At 33.2% G+C, this 27,115-nt stretch overlaps 2 protein-coding genes across 4 annotated transcripts in view; one reads left to right on the plus strand and one right to left on the minus strand.

Moving 5' to 3' along the window:
* The window catches only part of LOC126743630 (proton-coupled folate transporter-like), a 43,346-nt gene extending 34,610 nt beyond the window's left edge, over positions 1 to 8,736 (plus strand). The window contains exons 5-8 of the mRNA XM_050450817.1: positions 7,562 to 7,799; positions 7,854 to 7,991; positions 8,049 to 8,289; positions 8,350 to 8,736. Coding sequence (XP_050306774.1) covers positions 7,562 to 7,799; positions 7,854 to 7,991; positions 8,049 to 8,289; positions 8,350 to 8,419 — 687 coding nt within the window. The 3' untranslated portion in view covers positions 8,420 to 8,736. The remainder of the gene's footprint in view (positions 1 to 7,561; positions 7,800 to 7,853; positions 7,992 to 8,048; positions 8,290 to 8,349) is intronic.
* LOC126743632 (adhesion G protein-coupled receptor E4-like) overlaps positions 1 to 27,115 on the minus strand; it is a 747,227-nt gene that overhangs the window by 235,644 nt on the left and 484,468 nt on the right. The window lies entirely within an intron of this gene.

Genomic DNA, 27,115 nt, shown 5'->3' on the forward strand with positions numbered 1-27,115 from the left:
AGAAATGAAAGGCGTGCTATTCAAAATTTTAGAATGGCGCGAAATTTTAAATTATTGACGTATTAAATCAATATTTAACAGCGTAAAGGCTGTGAATCTCGATCACAAACTCTAAAAAATTATGAAATAGTGCAAGTGTATTAATATAATTTTTGAAGAGGCTAAGAGTGATAATGTATGTAATTTAAGTTTATTTTTTACATTTTTTAATTGAATTCGTTAGTTTTTTGACATTAAATTCATCAAATTTGCTTTTAAGTTGTTAAGTTAATGCATTAAGGCCCTTTAAAAAAATAAATTGTTAATAATGCACTTTTTCATTGATTTTTAGAGAATGCGAAAGAGATTTTACAGCCCAATACGCTATCAAAAAAAAGATTTAATGGGTCAATTATGTAAGACAATATTTTAGAGATTTAAGTATAATATATTAAGTCCTATTTTAATAATCAAATGCTCGATACTAACAATGTTAATTTCACTGTTATCAACAAATTAACAAGGGTAGGGGTAGAATTAAAGTCAATTGTAAAATAAGTTTATAATTTATTGTCTTAAAAGGGATCCTGGTACAATTTGTTTTTGTGCTTCTTTAGCACAACACTGTCCATGGTATGTATTTTGCTTTTTCTACATTTTGAGGATATGATACAAAAATTACAATTTATCAAATTTATAAATTAATTATTTATAGACATAAGAACTATATTTCTCAAAAATATGCCCTAAAAATTTTATGTTTACTACCTACTTTTGTATAGAGGGTACCCAAAAATGTTAGGGGAGTGGTAATATATAAAAACTAACCCTGTAATTAAAATATTCTTTATGGAGAGTATGATATTAAAAATTAGTTGACAATGATGTATACCATAAATTCTAGATGTCATCGGTCCTTTTTCTTAAATATTCAAGGAGAATTCCTGGATCTTACTCCCATCTTATCGAGATGAGGTATCTCCTTGAGTAGTGACTTGGTAGAATGGAAGTTGTTTCACTTATTGTGCTTTTGGTACTTCCTAGCAACAAAGCACTGATGATACCTTTCGTCAGACCTAGTAAAAAATGGCCTAGCATAATTATGTTCATTCTGATCATTATATTGAGATTCCTGGATTACCTATCACAGCAGGTAATAAAGTCAATGTTTCTTCCCAAGGTACTTGTGCCTCAACCAGTACTGGGGCATTTTGAATAATACTTGGGCCAGCAATTGGGAGAGCACACTTTCTTGAACGAGTATGTATAGTACTAGTAAATAAAATATCATCAAAATGGTCTTGACATAAATAACACCTTGTTGAGGTTGGGCTTAAACCAAGTATTTTAAACCATTCGAACCTCTAGGGATCTGAAACCACACAATAAAACAACAAAAAGCTTCTATATGATGAAATTATTAAGCTACATTTTTGACTATTTTTTGTTGAGAAAAAAACAATAGGACACACCCAATGGATGCCAAAATAAAAAGGAATAAGCAATGGCGACGATCGATGATGCGAAGGTGGGTGGTGGGAAGGGACGAAAGAAAATCGATAATCTAATGACAATTTTGACAGAAGTTGGCCCTCGATGCGGTCTAACCGAACTAAATTTTTTAGGTTAAGGATTAGAATTTTTTAGGTTAAGTTTCGATCAGTCTTTTAATATTCATTTCTCTATGAATGGCATCATGGCGGCAGACGATAGAGCAGGGATGGCGCGAGAGAGTGAGAGATAGAGAAAGTGTGAGAAGAAAAGAGAGACGCGAAGTGGAAAATACAATTCTTAGTAGCTGTACGCTCCACGCTATATTTATGGTTTTAGCTACATCGCCCCATGAAAATCGTCAAATGTTATTTTTTCCGTAATTCTTATAGGATTTGCTTCAAAATAAAAAAAAATCAATCAGGCTCGAGGATTTCAAGGTTAATTTTTCTTTCCAAATTTTTAACTCGCCCATTTCCTTACGCCATGCGCAAATTGTCAGATTATTGAAACATACACTCTTCTTCATGTACTTAACTTATCATGTCTTAATATAACGCGCTCGACTTTTTTTGATGATAGTTTTCTTTTACTAATCTGACAGACTGCTGTAAACGCACGCCTCTATATTAAGGATCATATATGGTAGGGGTACATTACAGGGTATATAGTTTAGTTATATAGTATACAGGGTGTTTCAGAACTATGGGATCAAACTTCTGGGGGTTGTTCAACAACTCCATCCTTACCACTTCCAGAAAGTTCAAGGTATGACTGCAGCCGATTATCATCCTAGAGTTCAATTTTGTCGATGGCTTCTGGATCACATCATTGCACAACCAAATGTTTTACAATATGTTTTGTGGACCGATGAAGCCTCTTTCACAAAAGACGTATTTTTAATAGTAGCAATAGCCATGTTTGGGACGAAGAAAATCCTTATGCAATTTTTCCAAGAAAACATCAGAATCGTTGGTCTGTCAACGTATGGGCAGGCATTGTTGATGATTATTTAATTGGGCCATACCTTCTACCGGAACGGTTAATAAGACTCTAAACTCTGGTATGGACAAAAACAAAGGTAAGGACACAAAGTCACGGTCTCATCCAATCTATATAATTTATTAAAAAAGCTTAAAAGCTACACGTGTTTCGCTCCTGTCGCATCATCAGGCCTAAAAAATACATTAAGATATTTTTCTAAAAGAACGCTTATAAAACTCATTACCTAGACCTACACAGATCACATTACAACTAACAACAAAAGAAAAGCTAGGTTAAGTTAACAATTCCCACCATAGATAAAAATGTATGCTTAAAAAATAAAAAAGTAAAAATTTAAAATGTCACCAGTGGGGAACGATCCCGCAACCTTTAGATTCACAGGCGCGCGTCTAACCCATAGGCCACCAAGTAACATGATAAAACATGGGGAACACTCCGAACTATACTATTAAGTGTGAATATAAGTAAACATCCTAAAAATAAAAACCAAAAATATCTAAAAACGAAAAAGAAAAAACTTTTTAAGACAGGTTGTTATAAATGAGGTGAGGTTCAAACGTGAAAATATCGTTCACACACACAAGGACAGGGCTCTTCTTAGCTTTAGTTATTTCCATCTTTTCTAACAAGTCCATTTTTTTGCCTTTTGAGCACTCATGCAAAATATCCGCTCCCTGAGTTAAAGAAAAACCATGTGAGGAGGCCAATAAATGATTCGCAAACGCCGATTTAGTTTTGATCATGTCAGTATCCCTATACCTGTCCACCAAGCTTGTATGTTCCTTTATTCTGGTGGAAATTTTTCTCCCCGATTGCCCTATGTAAATGGCATTACAGTCATTACATCTTAATGAATATACCCCTGATTTTGAAAAGAAATCTGCCTTATCTATTGTACTAACTAGCTGACTTTTTAAACTATTTGTAGTTTTAAAAGCAATTGTAAGATTTGTAGACTTAAAAAACTTTGCAAGCTGAAAAGAAATATTACCAAAAAAGGACATTGATCTAAAAAGGTGACTATTTTCATTATTAAGATGGATTAAGTTGTAAGTAAGTTTGTATTTATTAAAGAATTTAGAATAAAGGCGATTAATTATATCAAGTGGAAAACCATTGTTAAAAGCAATATGTTTAATTAAATTTAGTTCATCAAGAAAAGCTTCTCTAGAAAGGGGGATGTTGAAAAGGCGATAGAAAAGGGAATTAAAAGAGGCAAATTTGTAGGAATAAGGGGAGTTTGAGGAGTATTGGATGACATTGTCCGTAGTGGTGGGTTTGCGGTAGATCTCAAATTCAAGTTTGTTGGTATTTTTTGAAATAAGAACATCAAGAAAAGGTAACTTTCCATCTCTTTCTTCTTCAATGGTAAACAAGATATTTGCGTGAAGAGAGTTTATAGAAATGAGGAAATCCGCCAATTTCAGATCATTTCCATTCCATACCACAAAAATATCATCCACGTATCTCCTATATACAGTGAGAAAAGCACCAAACTTCCCATTGACAATCTTTTTCTCCAAATGGTGCATAAAAATCTCACTGAGAAGAGGAGAGAGGCAAGACCCCATTGCTAGTCCAGTAACTTGTCTAAAAAACTTGTTGTTAAAAACGAAAAAATTCTGATCAAGTACTAGCTTAAGGAGTGTTAAAAGATCATCAACAATAAATCTGTCAAGCGGTGACTTAAGCAAAAGGGACCTGACTAGATCAAGGCAATCACCAGGTGGAATGCTTGGAAATAAGTTCTTAACGTCGAGAGAAATTAGTTTTGAACCTTCTGGTATGCAGATATTTTTCAAAAAATTTGTCAACTCTACTGAATTTTTTGTGGAATAAGTACTTCTGAAACCAGTTACATCTCTGAGTGTGGTATTTAACCAGGCTGACAAGTTGTAACAAGCTGAGTTTACAAACGATACTACTGGCCTAATAGGGAGATTGGGTTTATGGATTTTAGGAAGGCCGTAGAGGAGAGGAGTTCTGGGATTCATAGGGTATAATTTTTCTTTCCTAGTATGAAAAAATTCTAAAGTCAGATTACACCTATCAAGGGTTTGTTTTACCTTGGAGAAAAAAGAACTAGTAGGATCTTTGTTTACATTAACAAAGTTACCCGAACCCAAAAAATCCAAAACCTTCTCTATGTAATCATCCCTCTTAAGTATAATCAGGCAGTTACCCTTGTCAGCTTTCGAAAGGATTAAATCGTGATTCTTTATTTTATTTTTAAGAGAAGTTAGATGTTTATTATTAAAATTAGATTTATTAGAATTCGAGTTAATATTAGAATTTAAAAAATTTATTATTTTAGCACGCAAAATATTTTTATTTTGAATATCGGTAGTCTGCAAAACATTCTCAGCCTCCACAGCTAAAGTCTCTCGCGTGCGCAAGTCAGTCTTTTTAAAAAAGTTATATTTTAAATTAAGAATCAAAAAACTTTCCTCATCCGGTGTGAAAGCCACATTTGTTAAAATCAAGTACCTTTTATGAAATTGAAAGTGACATTCTCCTAGCTGCCTACGGTATACATTATTATTATTTTTTCTTAAAGATTGAACTTGAGATGTCTTAAGGTGATTTAATTTGCGGTTTAAACGAAAAAAGGAGTCTCTAGAAAATATTTGAACCTCATCTCTAAGTGCTGAATCTAAAGTACAAAACTCCCAATGGGTTAGGAATAAGTTCAACGTAAAGTAAAGGTATTTTAGTACAGAATTCACCTTATTCAAGCTTCTATAATGGGTTTTGACTTCCTCCCTCAGCCAAGTTCTTCGGGCCACTTCCAATGCTGTGTCAGAGGAGTTGTTTCGTATGTTGCACCTTAAGTTGATAAATTTCGGTGTTAATCGATGAAATAAGCACTGTTGAAGGAACCATATTTTAAGCAACAAATTTTTTCTTGCGATAAGGTTCTTCTTGTAATAGCGGATGAATTTAGCTTGACTAGCATTTTCAAATAGAAACGTATCATCCATTTTTCTCTAAGAGACCAAACGAAAACAAAAATAAAGGTAAGGGCACAAAGTCACGGCCTCATCCAATCTATATAATTTATTAAAAAAGCTTAAAAGCTACACGTGTTTACACTACACGTTAACTAAAGCTAAGAAGAGCCCTGTCCTTGTGTGTGTGAACGATATTTTCACGTTTGAACCTCACCTCATTTATAACAACCTGTCTTAAAAAGTTTTTTCTTTTTCGTTTTTAGATATTTTTGGTTTTTATTGTTAGGATGTTTACTTATATTCACACTTAATAGTATAGTTCGGAGTGTTCCCCATGTTTTATCATGTTACTTGGTGACCTATGGGTTAGACGCGCGCCTGTAAATCTAAAGGTTGCGGGATCGTTCCCCACTGGTGACCTTTTAAATTTTTACTTTTTTATTTTTTAAGCATACATTTTTATCTATGGTGGGAATTGTTAACTTAACCTAGCTTTTTTTTTGTTGTTAGTTGTAATGTGATCTGTGTAGGTCTAGGTAATGAGTTTTATAAGCGTTCTTTTAGAAAAATATCTTAATGTATTTTTTAGGCCTGATGATGCTCCGACAGGAGCGAAACACCTGTAGCTTTTAAGCTTTTTTAATAAATTATATAGATTGGATGAGACCGTGACTTTGTGTCCTTACCTTTGTTTTTGTTTTCGTTTGGTCTCTTAGAGAAAAATGGATGATACGTTTCTATCTGGTATGGACTCTGGTAACAGGTTTCTTGGAGGAAGTTTTTCTAGAACTCCTTGAAAATGTTCCACTAAACGTTAGACAGCAAATGTGGTTTCAGCATGATGGAGCGCCGGCTCACTTTGCTGTACAAGTACGCGAGTATTTGGCTCAGCGGTTTGGGCACCGTTGGACTGCCAGAGGTGGAGCAGTTTCTTGACCACCGACATCTAGGTCACCCGATTTAACGTCGCTCGATTTTTTCTTGTGGGGACATGTAAAGTCTTTAGTCTACGAAACTCCAATAAAATCAGAGCTAGACTTAATTGGACGGATAACAGCAGCATTTAAAATCATTCAAAACGAGAATCAATCTACACAATTTTTAGTGTAGTCCGCCGAAATCATATGCGGCGTTTAAATCGGTGTATTGAGGTTGGAGGAAGACATTTTGAACAATTGTTGTGATGGTATCATATACAAAACGTAAAAATAAGTGCATCAGATCCTATATAGGTAATTAATATTTTTTCTAAATTTAAACGCGTCTTAGGGCCGTAGTGGCGCAGTGACACATTTCCGGACATGGGTTCCTATACTTAAATGGATTCTACTGTTGCACTGAACAACCCCTAGAAGTTTGATCCCATAATTCTGAATCACCCTCTATAGTTTTATATAGTATATAGTTTCTGACGGCCTTGAGTAACGCGCAAAATCCCCGCTTGGACTCCCCTACTATTATATTTTGGCTTTACCTTGGTCGATCTTAATTTAACACTTTTATATCAACTTTAGGAATAATTTTAAAGGCTCTAATTTCCATAAATATGCAAGCCTTAGCTTAGCTTTACTTGTATTGCTCGAATATTCTAGATTTTGATTAGGGATTCTACTTTGGGAGTACATTCAGCTTCTCTTGGACTGTTAACAATAATTTTACCTCATTAATTCCTAGGTATATAATTGGACGACGAATTTATCCTTAAATTTTTATCTACCAGAACTATATTAATTATAAGTATATTATTAATAAATTCATACTGGTTTTTGATTTATAAAGCAAGTTTTTAAAGAAACTTTAATCTAAATATTAAATAGAATAAAAAATAAGGTAGTTAAAACTAGATGAGAAATAATTTAACATTGATCTCAGTTTAAGTTTATATGAAAATATTAACAAACTATAAAGCATAAAAAAGTGTACACCACAACGACCACAGTAGATTCTAGTGGTAAAATAAGTTCTGAAGTTATATTTTGTAATTTAATTTGCTAGGTCTTGACCTAGTGCTGCAAAAGCTTATTGTTAAAATGGTATTTAAGTGTAATGCTTAGGATAAGCTTCGTTCTTTTTCTGATTCCTTGGCACTATAATGGTATTCTAACAATTTAAATAAAAACTTATATACCTTTTAGAATGCCGTGAGTGGATTCTTCAAACTTTCCAATTTACTCGAAATAGTAAAAACGCCAATGAAAAAAAGAGAGCACTCTATGAGGGCTATACTACTATTGACATTGTTAAGCATGCTTCTCGGATATCTGACTACTGGATCTACGGATATTTTCTTTTATTTTGTGAGAGCAAAACTCCAATGGACTTTGACCACATTCACTTCGTATGGGACAGTACAAAATATTTTGGGAATTTTTGGTAAAAATAATGAAGTTTTCAAAAAAAAAAATCTTATGCTTTATTGACTTTTAGGTGGTGTCTTTATAATGTACCTTCTTCATACGCGTCTAAAAATTAGAGATTTTTTGTTAATACTGGTAGGCATGGTTTTTACTATAATATCACCAATTATGTTTGGTTTAGCCGTAAAAGACTGGCATATATATCTAGGTTAGTCAAGAAAGTGCAAAAAATTCTAATAAATTTTCTAATTTAAGTTATTTCTAGGTGCTGTTTTGAATCTCCCTGCTTCCGGTCAAAGTGCTTTACTACGGTCTTTTATTTCAAAACTAGTACATAAAGAAGAAGTGGCCAAAGTATTTTCAATCCTTTCCATAGGTTCAAATATATTGGGGCCTATAAGTTCAATTTTATACACATTTTTATATAATTCGTATGTCAACGTAGATCCTGGCATATACAATTTTTTTACTGCTAGTATTCAGGCTTGTGTCTCTTTGCTATTTCTGTAAGTATACGATGTACTGATGGAGACATATATTTGTAGTAATATTATAAATATTTTTAGGTTAGCAGTCATTATAAAAAGTAGGTCACATCTGGGGCACGTATGGATTATCAAATTGAAAAAAAACTGAAACAGAAGAACCTGAAAAGTTAATTACACCCGATGCAAATAAAAGCAAATGAATATATAGATTGTGGATCCAGATTTACATTTTTTCAGCTATACGTATCCTAAATACTACATAATTATTAGCTTAAAGGTTATTGCTGTAACTTGTGAGAATATTTAAATTCTTGTAATTTTAAAATAATATTTTTGAAAAGCTCTTTAAGAAAAAAAAATTAAATCAGTTAATGTTATTACGGAATTTACCCATTTGATACAGATTTGCTTATAAGAGGTAACCAAGACGATTATATTAGGATTAAATAAAATATTTTTTTTATATTTTAAGCAGTTTAAAGGCCCCTGACTGTTCCCAGCGAGCTTGGAAAAGTGCTATTATCATGTAATATCTGGCTATTTTGTTCGGAGTTTGAAGAGGTTTTGTCTTACTACGATCTGAAAGCGGTTAGAATTACCACAATGATTTTCGTTTTATCTGTTAAATTCGAATACTTTTGAGGAAGAAAAACCATATACCAGTTCAAAAAGTAGCCGCCTGGCCCTAATAAAATAAGAGCAGAAACTTTTTAAAAAGTGGTCAAAAAATCTGTAGCACAGTTACACATATAGTTAAATTATGCTTTAACCGTAGAGTTTTCCCTGATATCATAAAAGCAGGAACCACATCACCTTCATACAAAAATCAACTTAACCCATTAGTGCATGAAGTAGCATGGAATAAGAAACAATAAGTTTTTATTAAACATTTGTTTAATGTACTTCAAATAAGCAGGCAAATGTGGAAAAAAAATAGAAATATATACATTTGAAAAAAGAACAGTCCCTTATGAGGGACATTATGCTAAAAATAACAAAATAAAAATTCTGAAAATATTCTGATAATCAACAAAAAATGTATTCTTTGATTCGCCTATTTAGTGTGATAAGCCTTGAAACATATTTTGGGGTGTAAGCCCGCATCACATTTTACGCAAACAAAATTTGCCTTTTCTTTGAAAAACGCACACCTTCTATCAGTCTCAAAATATTCCACCAAATGATTGATATTATCAAATCTAACATCCAGCGGTTGGTCTTAGTTTCCCTTTTACAGACTTTACGCCATATGAATGCAGCAAAGCTAGGGCTATGTTTCTTCGAAATATAACTCAAGAAGAACTTATTGAATCCTCAGGGTGAATTATTCTCATAAGTAGCCACGCATTTACTATGGACACATCAAAAAGATAGGCAAAAATTGGCCACCACCATTTTCTTTGTCTTATTCGGGTCCTATAGTTGGCAACCATGTTGTCTAATGTATCTACCCCACCCATCCCTCTCTTATAATTATATATTATCTCTGGCTGTGGAACATTTACCTTAGATTTAGTTTGCCTGCAGTAACGTGGAGCTGTTTTATTTGCAGATACGTCAAAATTTGAAGCAGCTGCTACAACTTTGTTGTCCTTATATTGAACAGCTACATCTTGACATGCAGACTTATGACAGGAGCCTCTTTTTTCAGTTTTCCATTCTTGCTTTGACCTTAGTGGGCTATTTTCTACTCGATTTTCACGTAAAGTACCTGTGGCACTGTAACCATCCTGAGACAATCGACTAAGTAATTTAAACGAAGTAAAATAATTATCAAAGTAAAATTGATAGACTTCACATAGTGGTATTTTAGCTTGTCGAATTAGGGATAAAACAACGTGGCCTCCTATTCCATATTCTTTATTCTCGGAATAAGTTAAATTATTTTGTTTGCCCATATAAATATCAAAAGTTAAAAGATACCCATTGCTGGTACAAAGAGCCCAGTTTTTGAACCCAAATCTTATGGGCTTCCCCCTAATAAATTGTTTCGCATAATGTTTTCCATAATAAGGAATTATGCTCTCATCAGTACTTAGTTTTTCAGCAAGACCTCCGTACTTCCTATAATTTTCATTTAGCCGCCCAATAACCAGTCGAAGCTTATAAAGTCTATCATCCTTATCTATTTTGAAATTATCGTTCATGTGCAAATTCCGTAATATTGTCTCAAAACGGTTGAGGCGAATACTTTCTGCTAATATTTTTGGAATATCATTATTAGCTCTCCAATACATTCGTTTGTTTGGATATTTAGCATACCCAGAAAGAGCTAAAGCACCGAATACAACATACAGTTCGTCATGACATAAATTTAAATTTAAATTTTTTTGAAATGCATACAGATTTGTTTGGGTAACAATATGTGCACACATCGTTGCAGCAAAAAAAAGTTGAAAAAATGTTAGTGGGGAAGTAATATTCACTAAATCAGCTGGTGGCTGCTCGGAGACACATGTGGAATTTATAATAAAAGACGGCTCTTCGATATTCCAATTCCGTAATGTTTGAGTTGATTTTCCAAGCTTTTTCTCTTTGTTGAGGTTTCTGCTTGTGTTTTAGTTTTTTTACAAAATGAGAAAGGGGAAGGTCATCTTCGGAATCATATTCTGCTGGCCTTCTGGTGTAAATAACTGCTTCGCATTCTGTTCTCAATATTGCCGCTCCCAAATGGTTTGGGTTAGCCTCATGTTCATCATCCGATTGTCCGTTAAAGCACCGTCATCGGGAGGAATTAAGTAAATGGAGGCTTTTTCGGGCTCATCATCTTCTAATTCTAGCAGTAATTTATGAAGACTTAATCTGAAAACAAACCGAACTTCAGTGGCTAAAATGCATGACGTCCCTCAAAAGGGACGGAAAAAATTATAAGTCGTATTAGGCAAGAATTTGTTAAAATTTTATTATAAAATAAAGACATATACAAAATTAAATGCCTTGTTTTTAATTTTAACCAAATTTTATGGCGTTAAGTTTCAAAATATTACTCAAAAATAAAACAATACTTACCCGCCAAGTGTTGTTGTGTATAAACTAGGGTCCATGCAGTTTTCCTAATACAAATTAAAATACAATATGGCACTGGAGTACGACTAGCTCGTTCAAAGTTCATCAACAGACTACCGAAGTAAATAAAAGCTTTGTTTTGGTTCCGATTTTGGGATGATTCTAGAACTGCGCAGAACTCGTTGTGCCGTAAAGTAAAATCCGGAATCGCTCCCGTTTCAATTCTGCATGGTATGGAACCCGAACGCTTGACACACTGGCAGTAAACAGCTGATTCTGATTGTTTATTTACTAAACACAACTTATTTTGAAATTTTGAATATTGCTTATTGCTTTGGTTTTGGACCTTTATGTTTTTTTAAACATTAGGACTAGAATAAAAATGAATGTAACTGCATTAATAGTAGGTAGTTAATTTTTCAAAGATTTTTTTTACACAATGTATTTTGGCTTATTGGGAGGAGCTTTTAACATCTAGCGATACATCAGCTTCTTCTGACGATTTAGAGGATTGGAAATTGGATTTAGAGTTTTGGAAGTTGTTATACCAGAAGTGTTGCACCATAGGCAGAAAAATTAAAACTTCTAAGACTGACTAAGAATCAATTTTATTTTAAAAAACTAAAACTTAAAAAAAAATCAATAGATAATTCTTAGGTTAAGTGAAATCTATCTACAAGAAAAACAATAAACATTAACAAAGCATAAAATGCTTTGTTAATGTTTTCGATATGCACAGGTTGGGCAAATATGATCCTGGAAGAAACACACCGCGACCAATTAAAGTGTCACTCCCAGGAGAAGATACGATCCATAAACTAATAAAAAACAGCAAAAAACTTCGTGATTCGCAATATTATAAAAATGTAACCATATCTTACGATAAAACTCCCAAACAAATTAGTTATTATAAAGATGTGAAGGCGCAACTTAATGCTAGGGTAGATCAGGGTGAACATGATCTTACAATTAAATATGTACTAGGAATTCCTAGAATTGTATCTTTAAACTCATAAGGTCACCCCCTTCCGATACGAATTTAAGCAAAGATTTTATATTATACTATCAAAACTCTAGAGGCTGTAATAGTAAAACTCATGAAATTTATAACTCATTATCTACGGGTTTTTGTGACATTGTGGGACTTACTGAAACGTGGTTAAAAGACGACATCTCAAGTTCTGAACTGTTTTCAACTTATTATGACGTCTATCGCGCCGACCGTAACTTCGAGTCTCATAGTGTCGCAAGGGGCGGGGGTGTACTCTTGGCCATCAAAAGGGAACTCAGGGCTGTGCCTATTGACTTTTCCCATATAAATCAACATTTTGCATTAATAGATATTGTAGGGTGTAGACTAAATATTAACTCTCATTTTCGTATTGGTGTAATTATAATTTATCTTATGCCGTCTTTATCCTATGATTATCTGGAAAATTTTATTGAGGCACTATGCCTGCATGATGCAGTTTTGAACCAGAAGTTGATTGTCTTGGGTGATTTCAACGTACCTCTCTTTGGTATTAGTGAACTTGATAATAAATGTGCACTTATTAATTATTTTCTAAATATTTTAGATCTAAAGCAATTAAACAATGTCAAAAATATTATTGACCGAACCCTGGATTTGGTAATTTCGAATGTTGACTGTACGGTCATAGCATCAGACATGCCGATTTCGAGGGTTGATCAATATCACCCCCCGCTACTCGTCTATGTTAATAACTTAAAAATCGAAAAATCACCATCATTTGAACTATGCAGAAATGCACCCAAGACGTTCAATTTTCGAAGGGCCAATTTTCCTTTGTTATACGATTCAATATTGCATGCAAATTGGGAACAATTGTTTAAGTGTTTGGGTGTCAACGAAGCCTGTGACCATTTATATAACTCTCTTAACGTTATGTTTCAGAACACTGTACCTTTGAGGAAGGATCGAAGGCGTCGGTATCCTCCCTGGTTTACCTCAGAGATCATACAGTTAATTAAAAGTAAAGAATCAGCCCACAAGAATTATAAAAGATATAATACAATCTACCATTATGATAAATTTAAAAACATACGAACTACTCTCAAAACAGTAAAAACAAACGCATATAATAACTATTTACGTAATATAGAAACGAATATTTGCAGGGATAGTTCTGAGTTTTGGAGGTACATTCAAATGAGGAAGGGCGATTCTAGAATACCGGGTATTATAAGGGATGGTGCCGATGAGTTTTCGAATCCACAATCGATAGTTGATGCTTTCGCCAATTTTTTTCAGAGTGTTTACATTGAGTCTGACGCTAACAACTTTACTTCATCTACACTAAAACATTGTCAAAGTGATGTAACTTTAAATTATTTAAATGAGTCTGATATTATTGAAGCCTCCAAAAAACTTAAAAACAGGTCAACTTGCGGTACAGACTTTATTCCGAGCTTCATAGTGAAAGACTGTATTGCGGCATTGGCGAAACCATTGACTTACATTTTTAACCTCTGCATACGCACGGGTATATTTCCTTCTTGCTGGAAGATAGCGCGAGTCATACCAATCTTTAAAAAGGGCGATAAGTCGGAGCTTCGAAATTATAGACCTATATCTATTTTATGCAATTTTTCCAAGCTCTTTGAAATTTGTATTCATAAACAACTGTACAATCAAGTTAAATCTTTCATCTCTATCGATCAGCACGGGTTTGTGGAGCAGAGATCATGTGTCACAAACCTGAGCTGTCTTTCTGAATATGTGTGTCAGGCGCTTAATGCTAGAGGTCAGGTAGATGTCCTTTACATGGACTTTCAGAAGGCGTTTGATCAGGTAGATCTCAGAATTTTATTAAAAAAACTGGATTATCTGGGCTGTTCCACAGGTCTGTTAAGTTTTCTTTCCTCGTATCTCAATGGGCGTAGGCAGTTTGTCGAGATCGACGGCTTTCGTTCTTCTCAATATATAGTGAAATCTGGAGTTCCCCAGGGAGCAAATTTGGGTCCTTTGTTGTTTATATTGTTTATTAACGATCTCGCATCAATCATCTCTTGTTATAAATTGCTTTTTGCCGACGATCTGAAAATTTACACTAAAATTAACTGTTTAGCCCACTGCCAACATCTTCAAGAAGTATTAAATAGTATTAATAGCTGGTGTCAGAATAACAGACTTTTTCTTAATGTATCGAAATGTTTTCTTGTTTCCTATTGTAGAAATAAAACTTCTATACAATATGATTACCATATACAGAATCTTCCTTTAACAAGATGCCATGAAATCAAGGATTTGGGTGTAACGTATGATGAAAATTTTGACTTTAAAAGCCACATTCAGAATATTGTACTATAATCATCCAGGTCTTTGGGGTTTATTATTAGAAATTGTCGTAATTTTAACGATACCAGCGTGGTACTATTATTATATCAATCTTTTGTACGCTCAAGACTCGAGTATGCGTCACTTATATGGCATCCAATATATGAAACTGAAATCAAAAACGTTGAATATATACAACGCAGGTTTATAAAGTATTTGCACTATAGGGAAGATGGCGTTTATCCAGCCAGAGGCACTTGCCAAAATGTCATGCTTGGACGGTTCAATATGAAAACCTTACTCGATCGTCGTGTGACAACGGCTATAACTTTCTTATATAAGCTAGTAAACAACAAAATAGACTGCATTTCACTCTTAAATCAGATTCGGTACATTGTCGTAAGGATAAACTCCAGAAATTCTCGCACTTTTTATTGCAACAGAGCATTAAATAATATTTTCAAGAGAGCTCCGATTTTTTACATATGTAATTTGTTTAATACGCTTTGTAACTACAACATAGATCTATTTGTTGATACGCTATCTTCTGTGCTGAGGCTACTCAATCAATAACCTAGTATTACAACCTGTAAGTACCTGTCTAATGCTGTTTGTTATTTAGAAGTGTGGTATAAAGGTTTGTTGAGTTCTTTTTTTTTATTTTTCTTTTCTTTTTGTTTATTCTTTAAATTAGTTTTAACTGTTTTACTTTACTACTTTGTTTTTTTGCATTTAATTTTTATTCTGTTATTATTGTTTTGATTTGTATTTTTTTTTCTGCATTTCCTGTAAGTGGGTGACCGTTGGAAATAAAGACTTATTTATTTATTTATTTATTTATAAAAAATAACTTATTTACTTCTTCTTCTTCTTCTCAAATTTGGTGAAGTCGGGTAAAATTGTAAGGATGTATTTTTTGCGCATGTGCGAACTGCCTGATTCTGTATTGATCCCTACTCTTGAGCAGGGATTTTTGGACGATTCTAGGACAATTCTGAACCGGTTCAAATAAAAACCAAAACACCAAACTTTCAATTCGGAATCAATTCTAATTTAACCAAAACGCATAAAACAATCTGCGCATGTGCAAAACAATTCTAAGACGATACTAACAAGAACCAAAACAAAGCTAAAAACAAAATTTTAATATCTATTCCTGCAAGTCGACAAGCAGTGTTGCCATATTTTAGAGAGTCCCTTATGGGGGACTATATGCACTAATGGGTTAATGAAAAAGTAAATGATTTTAAATAGGGTTTAGAAGAGATTTTAAACCTGAACTCAGCATCATTGTAGACCTATTAAATATACCTTTACCTATAATTTTTGATACCGCAAACCATAAAGTCTTATTACAGAAACATGAGGCGAATAGTATAAGGCGAATACCTTACCAGGAGGTGTCAGACTGTAAAAGCAAATGATGTGCAAAACTTTAGATATAGAATAAGTTCTGATGTTCCTCAAGAAACAGCCTTAGGGCGTCTTTTATTCATAATATATGTAAAAAGTCTTTTGATAATTATGCTACCTGTGAAAATAATTAGTTACTGCAATTTTATTTACGATAAATGCATGGCGTAGTTTGAGCAGTAGAAACCGAATCAGTAAATCAATATTAAAAAAACCAAATACATAACTTCCACAATTCACAAGTTCCCAAAAATAGAAACATCCAAAAATCAATTAAAAAAGCTCAATTCCTGCAACTGAAACCATTAAGTATCTAGGCGTTAACATGGATTCCTCAGATTAAACATCATTCAACTTTCCGTGAAATCATTAACAATAAGTGCCTTATGGCACATAGCGATAACAAAAACCGCGTGTAGCTTCCAATCTTTTTTATTTCATTTCTTTATCAGAACAATCAATTAGTCGTCATAATGTATAAGAAATTAAATAACTGCAATGATATTGGCAACGCCGCAAATACCACCTGCCCTCCGCCTTTCCGGAAAGTCAAAAGTAGTGGCCGACGTTTCTTGTAACGCGTTAAAGGTCAGCGAATCTTCCGGAATCATGGTCAGCTGAATATGTAAGGAGCCGCGTCACCGCTGGGAGGAGTAAACAGTTCAGTTAAAGTTTAGTTCGGAATATTGGTGCGATATTTAAAACGTACATAAATAGTAGTAAATAAATACGTTGTAAATAAATATTTCTAGTAGTCGTAAGTGACGGTGTTTAGTAGTAAAAATGTGTAAATAAATTAGTTGACTATTTTTATATATAAGGTGTTTTAATCCACACATCACGAATCGTGAAAACGCTACATAAATATCGAAAGTATCGCCCCAAGAATACCAGAAAAGATAAATCGTCGTAAACCATACTAGACAGGTGAGCATCGCACAAAGAGGTTGATTGATGAATGTCAGAATCATTAAATTAGGTCGGTAAGTCAACAAGTACATCTTGGAAGCCACAGTACCAGGAGAGGCTATAACGAGGTATCCATGTCAAGGTGTCACAAATTTCAATTTTCCAGGCCTACAAATATGTTGTAACTATAGTTCTCTCTATTGGATCTAAATCAGTGAGAAAAGAAAATGACCACGCACATAACAATATCATAAAGTGGACGTGAATAGAAAAAGTACGTGAAGGTATCATAATGATGTCGGTAGATACTGTTTATTTGAATCTATATCTTTATGTTCTGGTTTTCTAGTCGACCACGGAGTCATCCAATATAGGAATTAAAAATATTGACAAGGTAATGCAGGTCTCTTATTCTATGTCACTTTAAACTATTAGCGCTCAGACCTAAAGCTAACCACTTCCCAAGAATAAATGCTGTATGCATCACGCTTTATAAGTAATTACAAAAATTACAAATAAAGCTTCGAAAATCTACTTTTAATTAAATTCAAAAAACCCTAAAGTAAAGGTTAAGTAAACATTCGGATAAAGGTCTCTGATTACCTCATTTTCTATAGAAAAGAAATGTATATTTTTGTAACGTAACTCAGGAATACAGTTACTCTAGGAATACTCTTTAATGCCAGAAACACACTTTTTATTGACAACGTCAAAACTCTATCCTAACTCGCGTTAGTTGTTATTTAATTGTCTTTCTGAAATTACTGGTCAGTAGGCTAAAACTCTATTGTGGTTGTTTTTATAAGGTACCTTCGGGAAATTTGCAGATGTGTGTGAAATACTGGCATAGTTTTGGAGATTTTCTTGATTATAGCACTATTGACCACAATATACCAAAAATTTTTTATGACAGTTTTATATCTTACGATTTTAAACAAACTATCGATAAGCCCACAAGAATCACTGCTAGCACAGAAAAAAATATATACGTGATCTACACAGATAACTTTGATCATGTACCTTCTTCTTAAATACCTTTAGTTGACCTAATATCATATAGCTATCTACACCACGCTTGCCTACAGGCTGCAGAAGCTTCCCAAGGTGGTAACTTCGTGGTTTTAGGAACTTTAATGGGGATCTTTTTTCTGAGGATCCGGGAAGAGTGTATTGGGATCAGATATTCTATATGCCTGATATCAAGCAAAAAATCAATTATTTGAACTATCAAATATTGGGACTTTTTGATGAACATGCTCCCCATAGGACCTCAAAAGTTACAAAAAAAAATTGTCCTTGGTTAACAGATACAATTAAGGCAGTTATGAAAGACAAATTTCTGAAAAAAGGTAAAAATATAAGTGATTTAACTGCGTAATGCAGTTGTATGACTTAAAAGGTGTGAAAAAATTCACATTTAGAATATTTTGAGGCTAACAAAGATATAACACAGCTTTGGAAAACTATTAAAAGTATGTTTTCAAATTAAAAATAAAAATTAAATTCTTATCAATTTAAAAAACCAAATGATATAAATCAATATTTTTCCAATCAATATTTTTTTTATTAAGATTGATCTCATATTCTACGTCACTTTAAAGTATTAGTGCTTAGACCTAAAGCTGACAATTAACTTCCCAACAGTAAGTGCTGAATTCATCAGGCTTTGTAAGTCATTATATGCAGCTTCTTTTCAAATATCATAATTCTTATGATTAAAGTACATTCGAGACGTACGACGAGTTATATCGTCTTGCCTCAACAAAGCATCAAAAATGTACATTCTAATTAAACTCAAACAACTATTAAGTAGAGGATACATTCAGATAAACCTTCGACTGCCTCATTTTCCATAGAAAAGAAGGAAAAATTAATAATATTTACTCACTCTATCCTTATGATAGAGTATGTTAATAATATTTAAAAAATATACACTACACCTTTGTTTATCATGGCGAGTAGGTTATTCAAAAAAAGTCCAGAATATGTTTGAGGGAGGGGGTATTGGAATTTATATTAAAGGCATTATTAAGTGCTCTACTTTATTGTATAAAATTTAAGACTATATAGAGTGCAAAAGTTGAGTTTTTCAATGTCAACGTGATTAAATCAAGTTCTATCAAATGAATATTAAACTCATAGGTTTTCTTCTATTTTAACATGTCTCAAGTTAATTAAGGAATACACTAGTATGTCTAGAAATTTTAATATTGGCATTGCCATGAATAGAGTGATAAAGAACATAGTATGTTTACGAAAAAAATTTGAAAACTCATCGTACAGAGAGAAGCGCCTATGTTATTTCCACCAGATAATATTAATGATTTATTTCTATAGTGGTTGAAAAATAATAATACTTCCCCACCTTAAATTTTGAAGTTTTATGATAATAATATTATGAAAAACAAAAACAATTCGGCCTAATTTTTTGTTATCAAACGAATATCAATGTTTGGTAATATTAAGACAAATAAAATATTAGGCTACTTCTGCAGAGTCCTTTATAATATACTGGGTTAGTCTCCAGGAACCGCATCGATCGATTGTGTTAAACTCATAATTAGAAAAGATGGCAGCACTTCTGGTTATACTTAAAGTAGTTGTCAACTTCGTTTTCTTTAAATAAAATAACCATACTTTTTTGAATTCTAAATATTTTTTGTGTATAATATCCTTTATCTAAGTGTAACCTGTTTTTGATATATTTATGTTTTTATGTCTGAAGTGACATTTGTATCATGCAAGATGTTACGATACTGCTCACGAGTTATTAAACGAAGTGTTTTATAATAAGAAGAACTTAAAACTATCTTTTACTATTTAAATTGTCTTCATAAAATTATAAGGCCATGACGCTGTAGTTTCTTGTGGCTCAATTAACATTAAATTGCCAGGACATTTGAAAATCTAGTTCTTTAAATGGATTCACGTTTGTGTCGCGATAATAATTAGAATTTCGTCGATTTAAAATCCCCAGCTTCGAAAAGCAAAGTTTAGCTTTATCCAGATCCGTCCAGAAAATATTCTCCAAAAAAAACATTCTCTTAAGATCAAAGTAAAATGAAATCATACAATTCTACTCTTCGTAAAAAGTCGATCTCTTTAGGAGGGTGAACGGTGAAAAGTGATATGGATAAAACTTGTGCTTTTGTAAAATTCTTATTATTGATGAATAAGATATTCTTAATTCTAATGCTACTTGCCTTGCTCGTTTCTTGAGTATGTCGCAAAATATCCCAAATATGCAATTTTAAATTTTTTATCATTAAATATTTTATTCCGGAAATCGTATCGGAAATGTATCACAAATCCTTGAAATAACTTTATCACACTCTCCATAAATAATAATCTTCATGCGTATTATTTAATCGTTCCGTATTATTGACAATTTGCAATAATAAGTAGTGAGATTATTATACCACTTGATTATTTTCTAATGTTGGGCAGTAATGGCAAAACTGATAAAATTTTAAAATAGTGTAGTATTCTTACGATAGAAAAATAGAAAATTGCGAATATTTAAAAAACTACAAATTTTCGGAATAAGTATCTTCACATAAACTTATCCCTATTTTTAATGCTTAATACGGTTTATTAAATTTCCTTTATATTCTTTTTTAAGCACCCTATATTAATTATTATTGAAATTTAATATAAATCTTAGAGATGGGACATATACACAAACATAATTAGATTTTGGTTCAAAAATGTAATAATATGTACGGTGTTCCATTTAGCATAATGAAGTTAAAAGATGGCATGTCCAGTATAACTAGAAGTACCGTTTTCTTTAAAATCTTTTAGCCGAGTTACCCTCATCGACTTCATATACTGTCATATTAACGGATTTTTGCCTAATATGGTTTTCCCATAAAAGATCGATGCGGTTCCTGGAGACTCTGCCGTATACAGAGTATCCAGCTTTGCTGTCCATCTTTCTTCTTTCATCACACACATTAATAACGAATACATATTAAATTCCTATTTTCTAGTTGCATGGAAACAGGGATATGTTATCCCTCTATCTAGAGTTAAAAATCCTTCCGAACCCCTCTTATCTCCTTGCCAGCATCCTGTAATTTCCTGAGTATTGGAAATTTGAAGTTATAGTTCTACGCATTCAAAAAAAGAAATATAGATATAACCTTTTAGTTACCAGTTTATTTAATTTCTTATGACTAGACTCTCTTATCTAGTTCACCTAATTATCTGGTAAACTAATCCTATAGAACAAACATGCACACTTACCTATTATACAGGGTGTTTCAGAACTATGGAGTCGCACTTCTGGGGGTTGTTCAGTGCAACAGAAGAATTCATTTGAGTATAGGAACTCATGTCCGAAAATGTGTCACTACGCCACTACGGCCCTAAAACGCGTTAACATTTATAAAAACATTAATTACCTAAATAGGATCTGCTGCATTTATTTTTACCTTTTATATGATACCATAACAACAATTGTTTAAAATCAACGCTCATCAATGTCAATTCACAATGTCATGTTTAAAAATTTTATAGCTTACAATTTTAAAAACATTTATTGCTAATGGAAAACTTCACCAATCAAGAATTGGCGGTTATGCATACGGAGCAACAAACTGCAATGCACGAGCAGTATCGCGGTTGTATCATGAACGTTATCCTGAACGACAGCATCCTGGATACAAAAAGTTTATTGCGGTTCATCGACGGCTCGCTGAGACAGGCATGTTTAAGACCAAGATGCATGATACTGGTGTTGCTCGAACCGCAAAAACGGTCGAATTTAAAGAAGAGGTGCTTCAGCAAGTTGCCGACGAACCGTCAAATACCACACGTGACGTTGCTAAGAATATGAATACGAGTAACGCTTCTATCTGGCGGGTACTACTCGAGCAACAACTCCATCCTTACCACTTCCAGAAAGTTCAAGGTATGACTGCAGCCGATTATCATCCTAGAGTTCAATTTTATCGATGGCTTCGGAATCACATCATTGCACAACCAAATTTTTTACGATATGTTTTATGGACCGATGAAGCCTCTTTCACAAGATTAGTATTTTTAATAGTAGGAATAGCCATGTTTGGGACGAAGAAAATCCTTATGCAATTTTTCCAAGAAAACATCAGAATCGTTGGTCTGTCAACGTATGGGCAGGCATTGTTGATGATTATTTAATTGGGCTATACATTCTACCGGAACGATTAACAGGACCTATTTATCTGCGTTTCATGGAGGAAGTTCTCCCAGAACTCCTTGAAAATGTTCCACTAAACGTTAGACAGCAAATGTGATTTCAGCATGATGGAGCGCCGGCTCACTTTGCTGTACAAGTACGCGAGTATTTGGCTCAGCGGTTTGGGCACCGTTGGATTGCCAGAGGTGGAGCAGTTTCTTGGCCTCCTAGGTCACCCGATTTAACATCGCTCGATTTTTTCTTGTGGGGACATGTAAAGTCTTTAGTCTACGAAACTCCAGTAGAATCAGAGCTAGATGAACGAATAACAGCAGCATTTGAAGTCATTCAAAATGAGGATCAAATTTTTAGTGTAGTCCCCCGGAATCATGTGCGGCCTTTAAATCGGTATATTGCGGTTGGAGGAAGACATTTTGAACAATTTTTGTGATGGTATCATATACAAAAGCTAAAAATAAATGAATCAGATCCTATTTAGGTAATTAATATTTTTTCTAAATTTAAACGCGTCTTAGGGCCGTAGTGGCGTAGTGACACATTTCTGGACATGGGTTCCTATACTCAAATGGATTGTACTGTTGCACTGAACAACCCCTAGAAGTTTGATCCCATAGTTCTGAAACACCCTGTAGAGAGTTATTTAGCAAACACTATGTTCTTTATACGAGTCTATAAAATATCTATTACACCTCTCGGAAAATATTTCTAAATATTACATTATGTTCAAAAAGTAAACCACATTCTTCCTGTAGTAGAGCTTTACAATATTTTTATGCCTCTCTTTAAGTGTGTGTTTCATGCTTATATATTTGTGTCTTTCAATTGCACAATTCCAAAAGGACCTGGAAATCGTTCATCAATTTTAGTTTATCCTATGCTCTAATATTTTCTATTAGCACTTTATCTCCTAACTTATACTTAATGTAGTGACAATTTTTATCAAGTTATTTCTAGCCTCTTGGCATCCTGTTCAAAGTCGAAGTTTTAGTTGCTGTGGGTAAACATAAAAGTTATTTTGGTAGTTATTAGTTCACGCTTTGAGTTTAAAATATTTGGGGGTAATATACTTGCCTTTCCAAAAACTAACTAATATATATATATATATTGGAAAGGCAAGTATATTACCCCCAAATATTTTAAACTCAAATAACTTTCATGATTACCCACAGCAACTAAAACTTCGACTTTGAACAGGATGCCAAGAGGCTAGAAATAACTTGATAAAAATTGTCACTATATATATATATATATATATATATATATATATATATACAGTGCGAACGTAAAGGTTGGAATAAATTCATTTAAAATTCAGGGGTATGTTCAAAAAAAAACGCTCGGACATGTCGATTTTTATTTTTAACTGCGGGTTTTCTTACTATAATTTTATGGATACAGGGTGGCCCAAAAATAAGTTACGGTCATCAACGTAATTTTTTTAAATGTAAACACCTATTTTTTATTTTAGATTTAGTTTCTACATCTAATTCTAAGTACATTTCATGTACCATGTCCTATACCTAAACTCGACCGTTGACGATTGAACACAATAAAAGGCTATTTTTGGAAAAGTTATTTATATCAAGCAAGAATACATAAAAATATTTTAATTAATTTATTAAGTGTTGAAAATGGCTGCCACGAACCTCTTGGCAATATCCCAGTCGATGCTGAAATTCTTGTAAAACGTTATCGATAACAGAAGGTTCTATCAATCTTATTTCTTTCGTTATTCTAATTTTTAAGTCTTCAATGTTGTTTGGCCGATTAACATAAACTTTGGACTTAAGATACCCCCACAAAAAAAATCTAAAGGAGTCAGATCCGGCGATCTGGCCGGCCATTCAATTGCACCCCTCCGACCAATCCAACGTCCAGGGAAAACGGTATCCAGGTACTGGCGCACGGGACGAGTGTAATGGGCTGGAGCTCCATCTTGCTGATAACATAAGGAATTATCTAATATATCCGGGTCATTCAAGTATCCTTCAAAGAAAAAGGGCCCTATAACCCTGTTTTCAATCACCCTCGCCCAAACATTTACTTTTTGAGGGACTTGGCTGGGGCACTCCATCATCCAGTGCGGATTTTCAGTAGCCCAATATCACTACCATGAAGACAAAACGTTGCCTCATCAGAAAATACAATTTTTTTGGAAAATTGTGGATTAGCATGGCACAAGTCCATAAGTCTCTCACAAAATTCTAAACGCCTATCTGGGTCATCTTCATTTAGATCATGAACCAATTGAACTTTGTAAGGGTGCCATTTATTTATACCTAAATACTTAACGACGGATGTCTGGGATATCTGATTTTCTAACGCAATATTGCGAGTCGTTTTATGGCAATTTTCTTCAACTGCCAGCAAAACATTTAGTTGCTTCTCTTCTGATATGCTTGACCGACCTTTCGTATAATTATCCCTGACATGACCCAAATCCCGATATTTCTGTTCTATTTTACTGACAGTACTTTGAGATATACGTGGCCTATCAGGATAGTTGGCATGATAAATTTCACAGACTTCCATCTGAGTGCGCATCCTGTTACCATAACCAATCATCATCAAAATCTCTATTCGCTCTCGCTCATTAAGACGTACCATTTTTTGAAATTTTAATTTTATCTTTTGATAAACTTAACACAAGCAAAACTTTGCTTAGGCATCTAAATTAAACTAAATTCACTCAAAATTATTTGATGTCAACAAATTGTGACAAGTTAACAATCAAAAACACCAAGCACAAATGTAAATAACCAAACAATAACTAATAGGTTGCTTGATATAAATAACTCTTCCAAAAATAGCCTTTTATTGTGTTCAATCGTCAACGGTCGAGTTTAGGTATAGGACATGGTACATGAAATGTACTTAGAATTTGATGTAGAACCTAAATCTAAAATAAAAAATAGGTGTTTACGTTTTAATAAATTACGTTGATGACCGTAACTTATTTTTGGGCCACCCTGTATACATAAAATTATAGTAAGAAAACCCGCAGTTAAAAATAAAAATCGACATGTCCGAGCGTTTTTTTTTTGAACATACCCCTGAATTTTAAATGATTTTATTCCAACCTTTACGTTCGCACTGTATATATATATATAAAAATATATATAAAAATATATATATATATATATATATGACAAGCATCAAAGCGGTACCCAATCGCTCCAATTAACATATTAACTTAAAGCATACGAAGAAAAGCACTTGATTTTTAATGAAAATGTTCGAGCGTAGCCTAAGGTTTTATAATAGTAAGCTGTGAAATTAAGATAAATAATATTTAAAATTTTGCACGGTCTTACAATATTTGCAAAAAATTCTTGCTTCTGATCAGTTACCACTTTGCTAGGTATGTCAAAATTGCTGACAAATGACGGCAACCGTTTCTGCTTCTTTGTTAGCTAATGGATAGGGTTTAACAGATTTAGTTAAGTCACATTATAATATAAGAATAAACTTATTGTCATAAATATCCATTGTAGAGGACCTACCAGATCCAAAAAAAAAATTGAATTGCAAAACTCGCTATTGTGGTGATAGTCCTGCTCTTTGGCGATTTTTCACTGATGTACTAATCTCGGCCGATGCAATAACCTCTTTGTTTCTTGTCATACATGTAACATTTGTGCCCTTGTTATAACATTTATATCTCACGCACTCTACTACTCATTTTTTTCAACTCATTAGAATCCGTAATTAAAAAGACTATCAGTTTTTCAACTTAAGTCCTCGCTTGTTGCTGTTCAACCTACTGTCATTTGGTACAAAAATGCTACTTGCCATATTTCTTTTTTTAAAACTACACATTTTTCAGTCCTACTAATACAACAAGACCTAGCTTCGATTCGAGGTAACCATAACTTCGATTCGAGGTGAAATATTAATATACACATCTGTCTCTGACTCTAATGGTACTATAATACCAGGATTTGTCTCTGTATGAAAAGTAATTTAAAATTTCTGATAATTTATTATGCTTTCTGTTTTATACAGAAATGCTGATACTAGCATAAGCTGTAGCCCCGAATCAAATTTCTTAATAATACTAAACCTGAGAGATGAGATGTCATTACGAATGTAAAACAAAATATTCGCGGAACCTGCTGAAAATACTGAATCTGCGATACCTGGTTTTCAACATACTGGATGGAAACCTAACCTTTGAGTCATGAGACGACTTTGTTCGCGAGTTCTTACCTAAACCTCCAACTGTGCCTACCCTGTCTTTACGTATAAATTAGTAGCAACTTATCCTAAATGAATGTTCATTATAAGTCCTTGCTAAAAACTTGCACAAAAAAAATATTGGAAAAAAACAAAATTATTAAAACAGTACAGTAAAAATGTGTAATAGTTATAAATAAAATTAAATGATTAGTTAAATCGTTAAACGCGGTAAATAAAATGTAGGTCATGTTTTTCATCCATTGTGATTCTTTCTAATACTCTATTAAACCGAAAAGCACCTTTAATGGAAACGAAATTAATTTTTTATGGCCCCCATTGAACGCGGGATTTCGTACTGATTTAATTTCCTGGGGCAATGGGAGGCACTTAGGTTGCCCTAATAGCTTATTAATATTTAACGAGTTTCCAGATGAATTCGCTAATGAGAAAAGCGATACTCATTACGATGGACTTGTATAAAACGAGTTCCGGTTTTCTTATTTTTAGTTTTATTTAGAAATAAGAAACGATATCATCTTTAACTGTTAAAAAAACATTTGTTAATTAAAATAGAGTAACGATGATTATAAAATGATAAACCGAAATGAAATTTTAAGAACAGTAAAAGACAATTAATTAAAACAGTACGTGGAAAAATATTATTATGAATTTGCGTAAGTTCAGGAACGCGTTCTTGCTTAAAACGAAATAAAAAGCTCATATGAACATATGAGTCAAACCTCTAAGGTTTTAAGCTCAAAGTGGTAAATTTGAAAGACTTTTTTTTTATAATTTGATAGCTCTGCACATATATTAAAAAACTGTTATGCATTCGCAGATATCTTCTGATACGCAAC

The sequence above is a fragment of the Anthonomus grandis genome, chromosome 13 (assembly GCF_022605725.1).
Source record: "Anthonomus grandis grandis chromosome 13, icAntGran1.3, whole genome shotgun sequence".
Taxonomy (NCBI): Eukaryota; Metazoa; Arthropoda; class Insecta; order Coleoptera; family Curculionidae; genus Anthonomus; species Anthonomus grandis.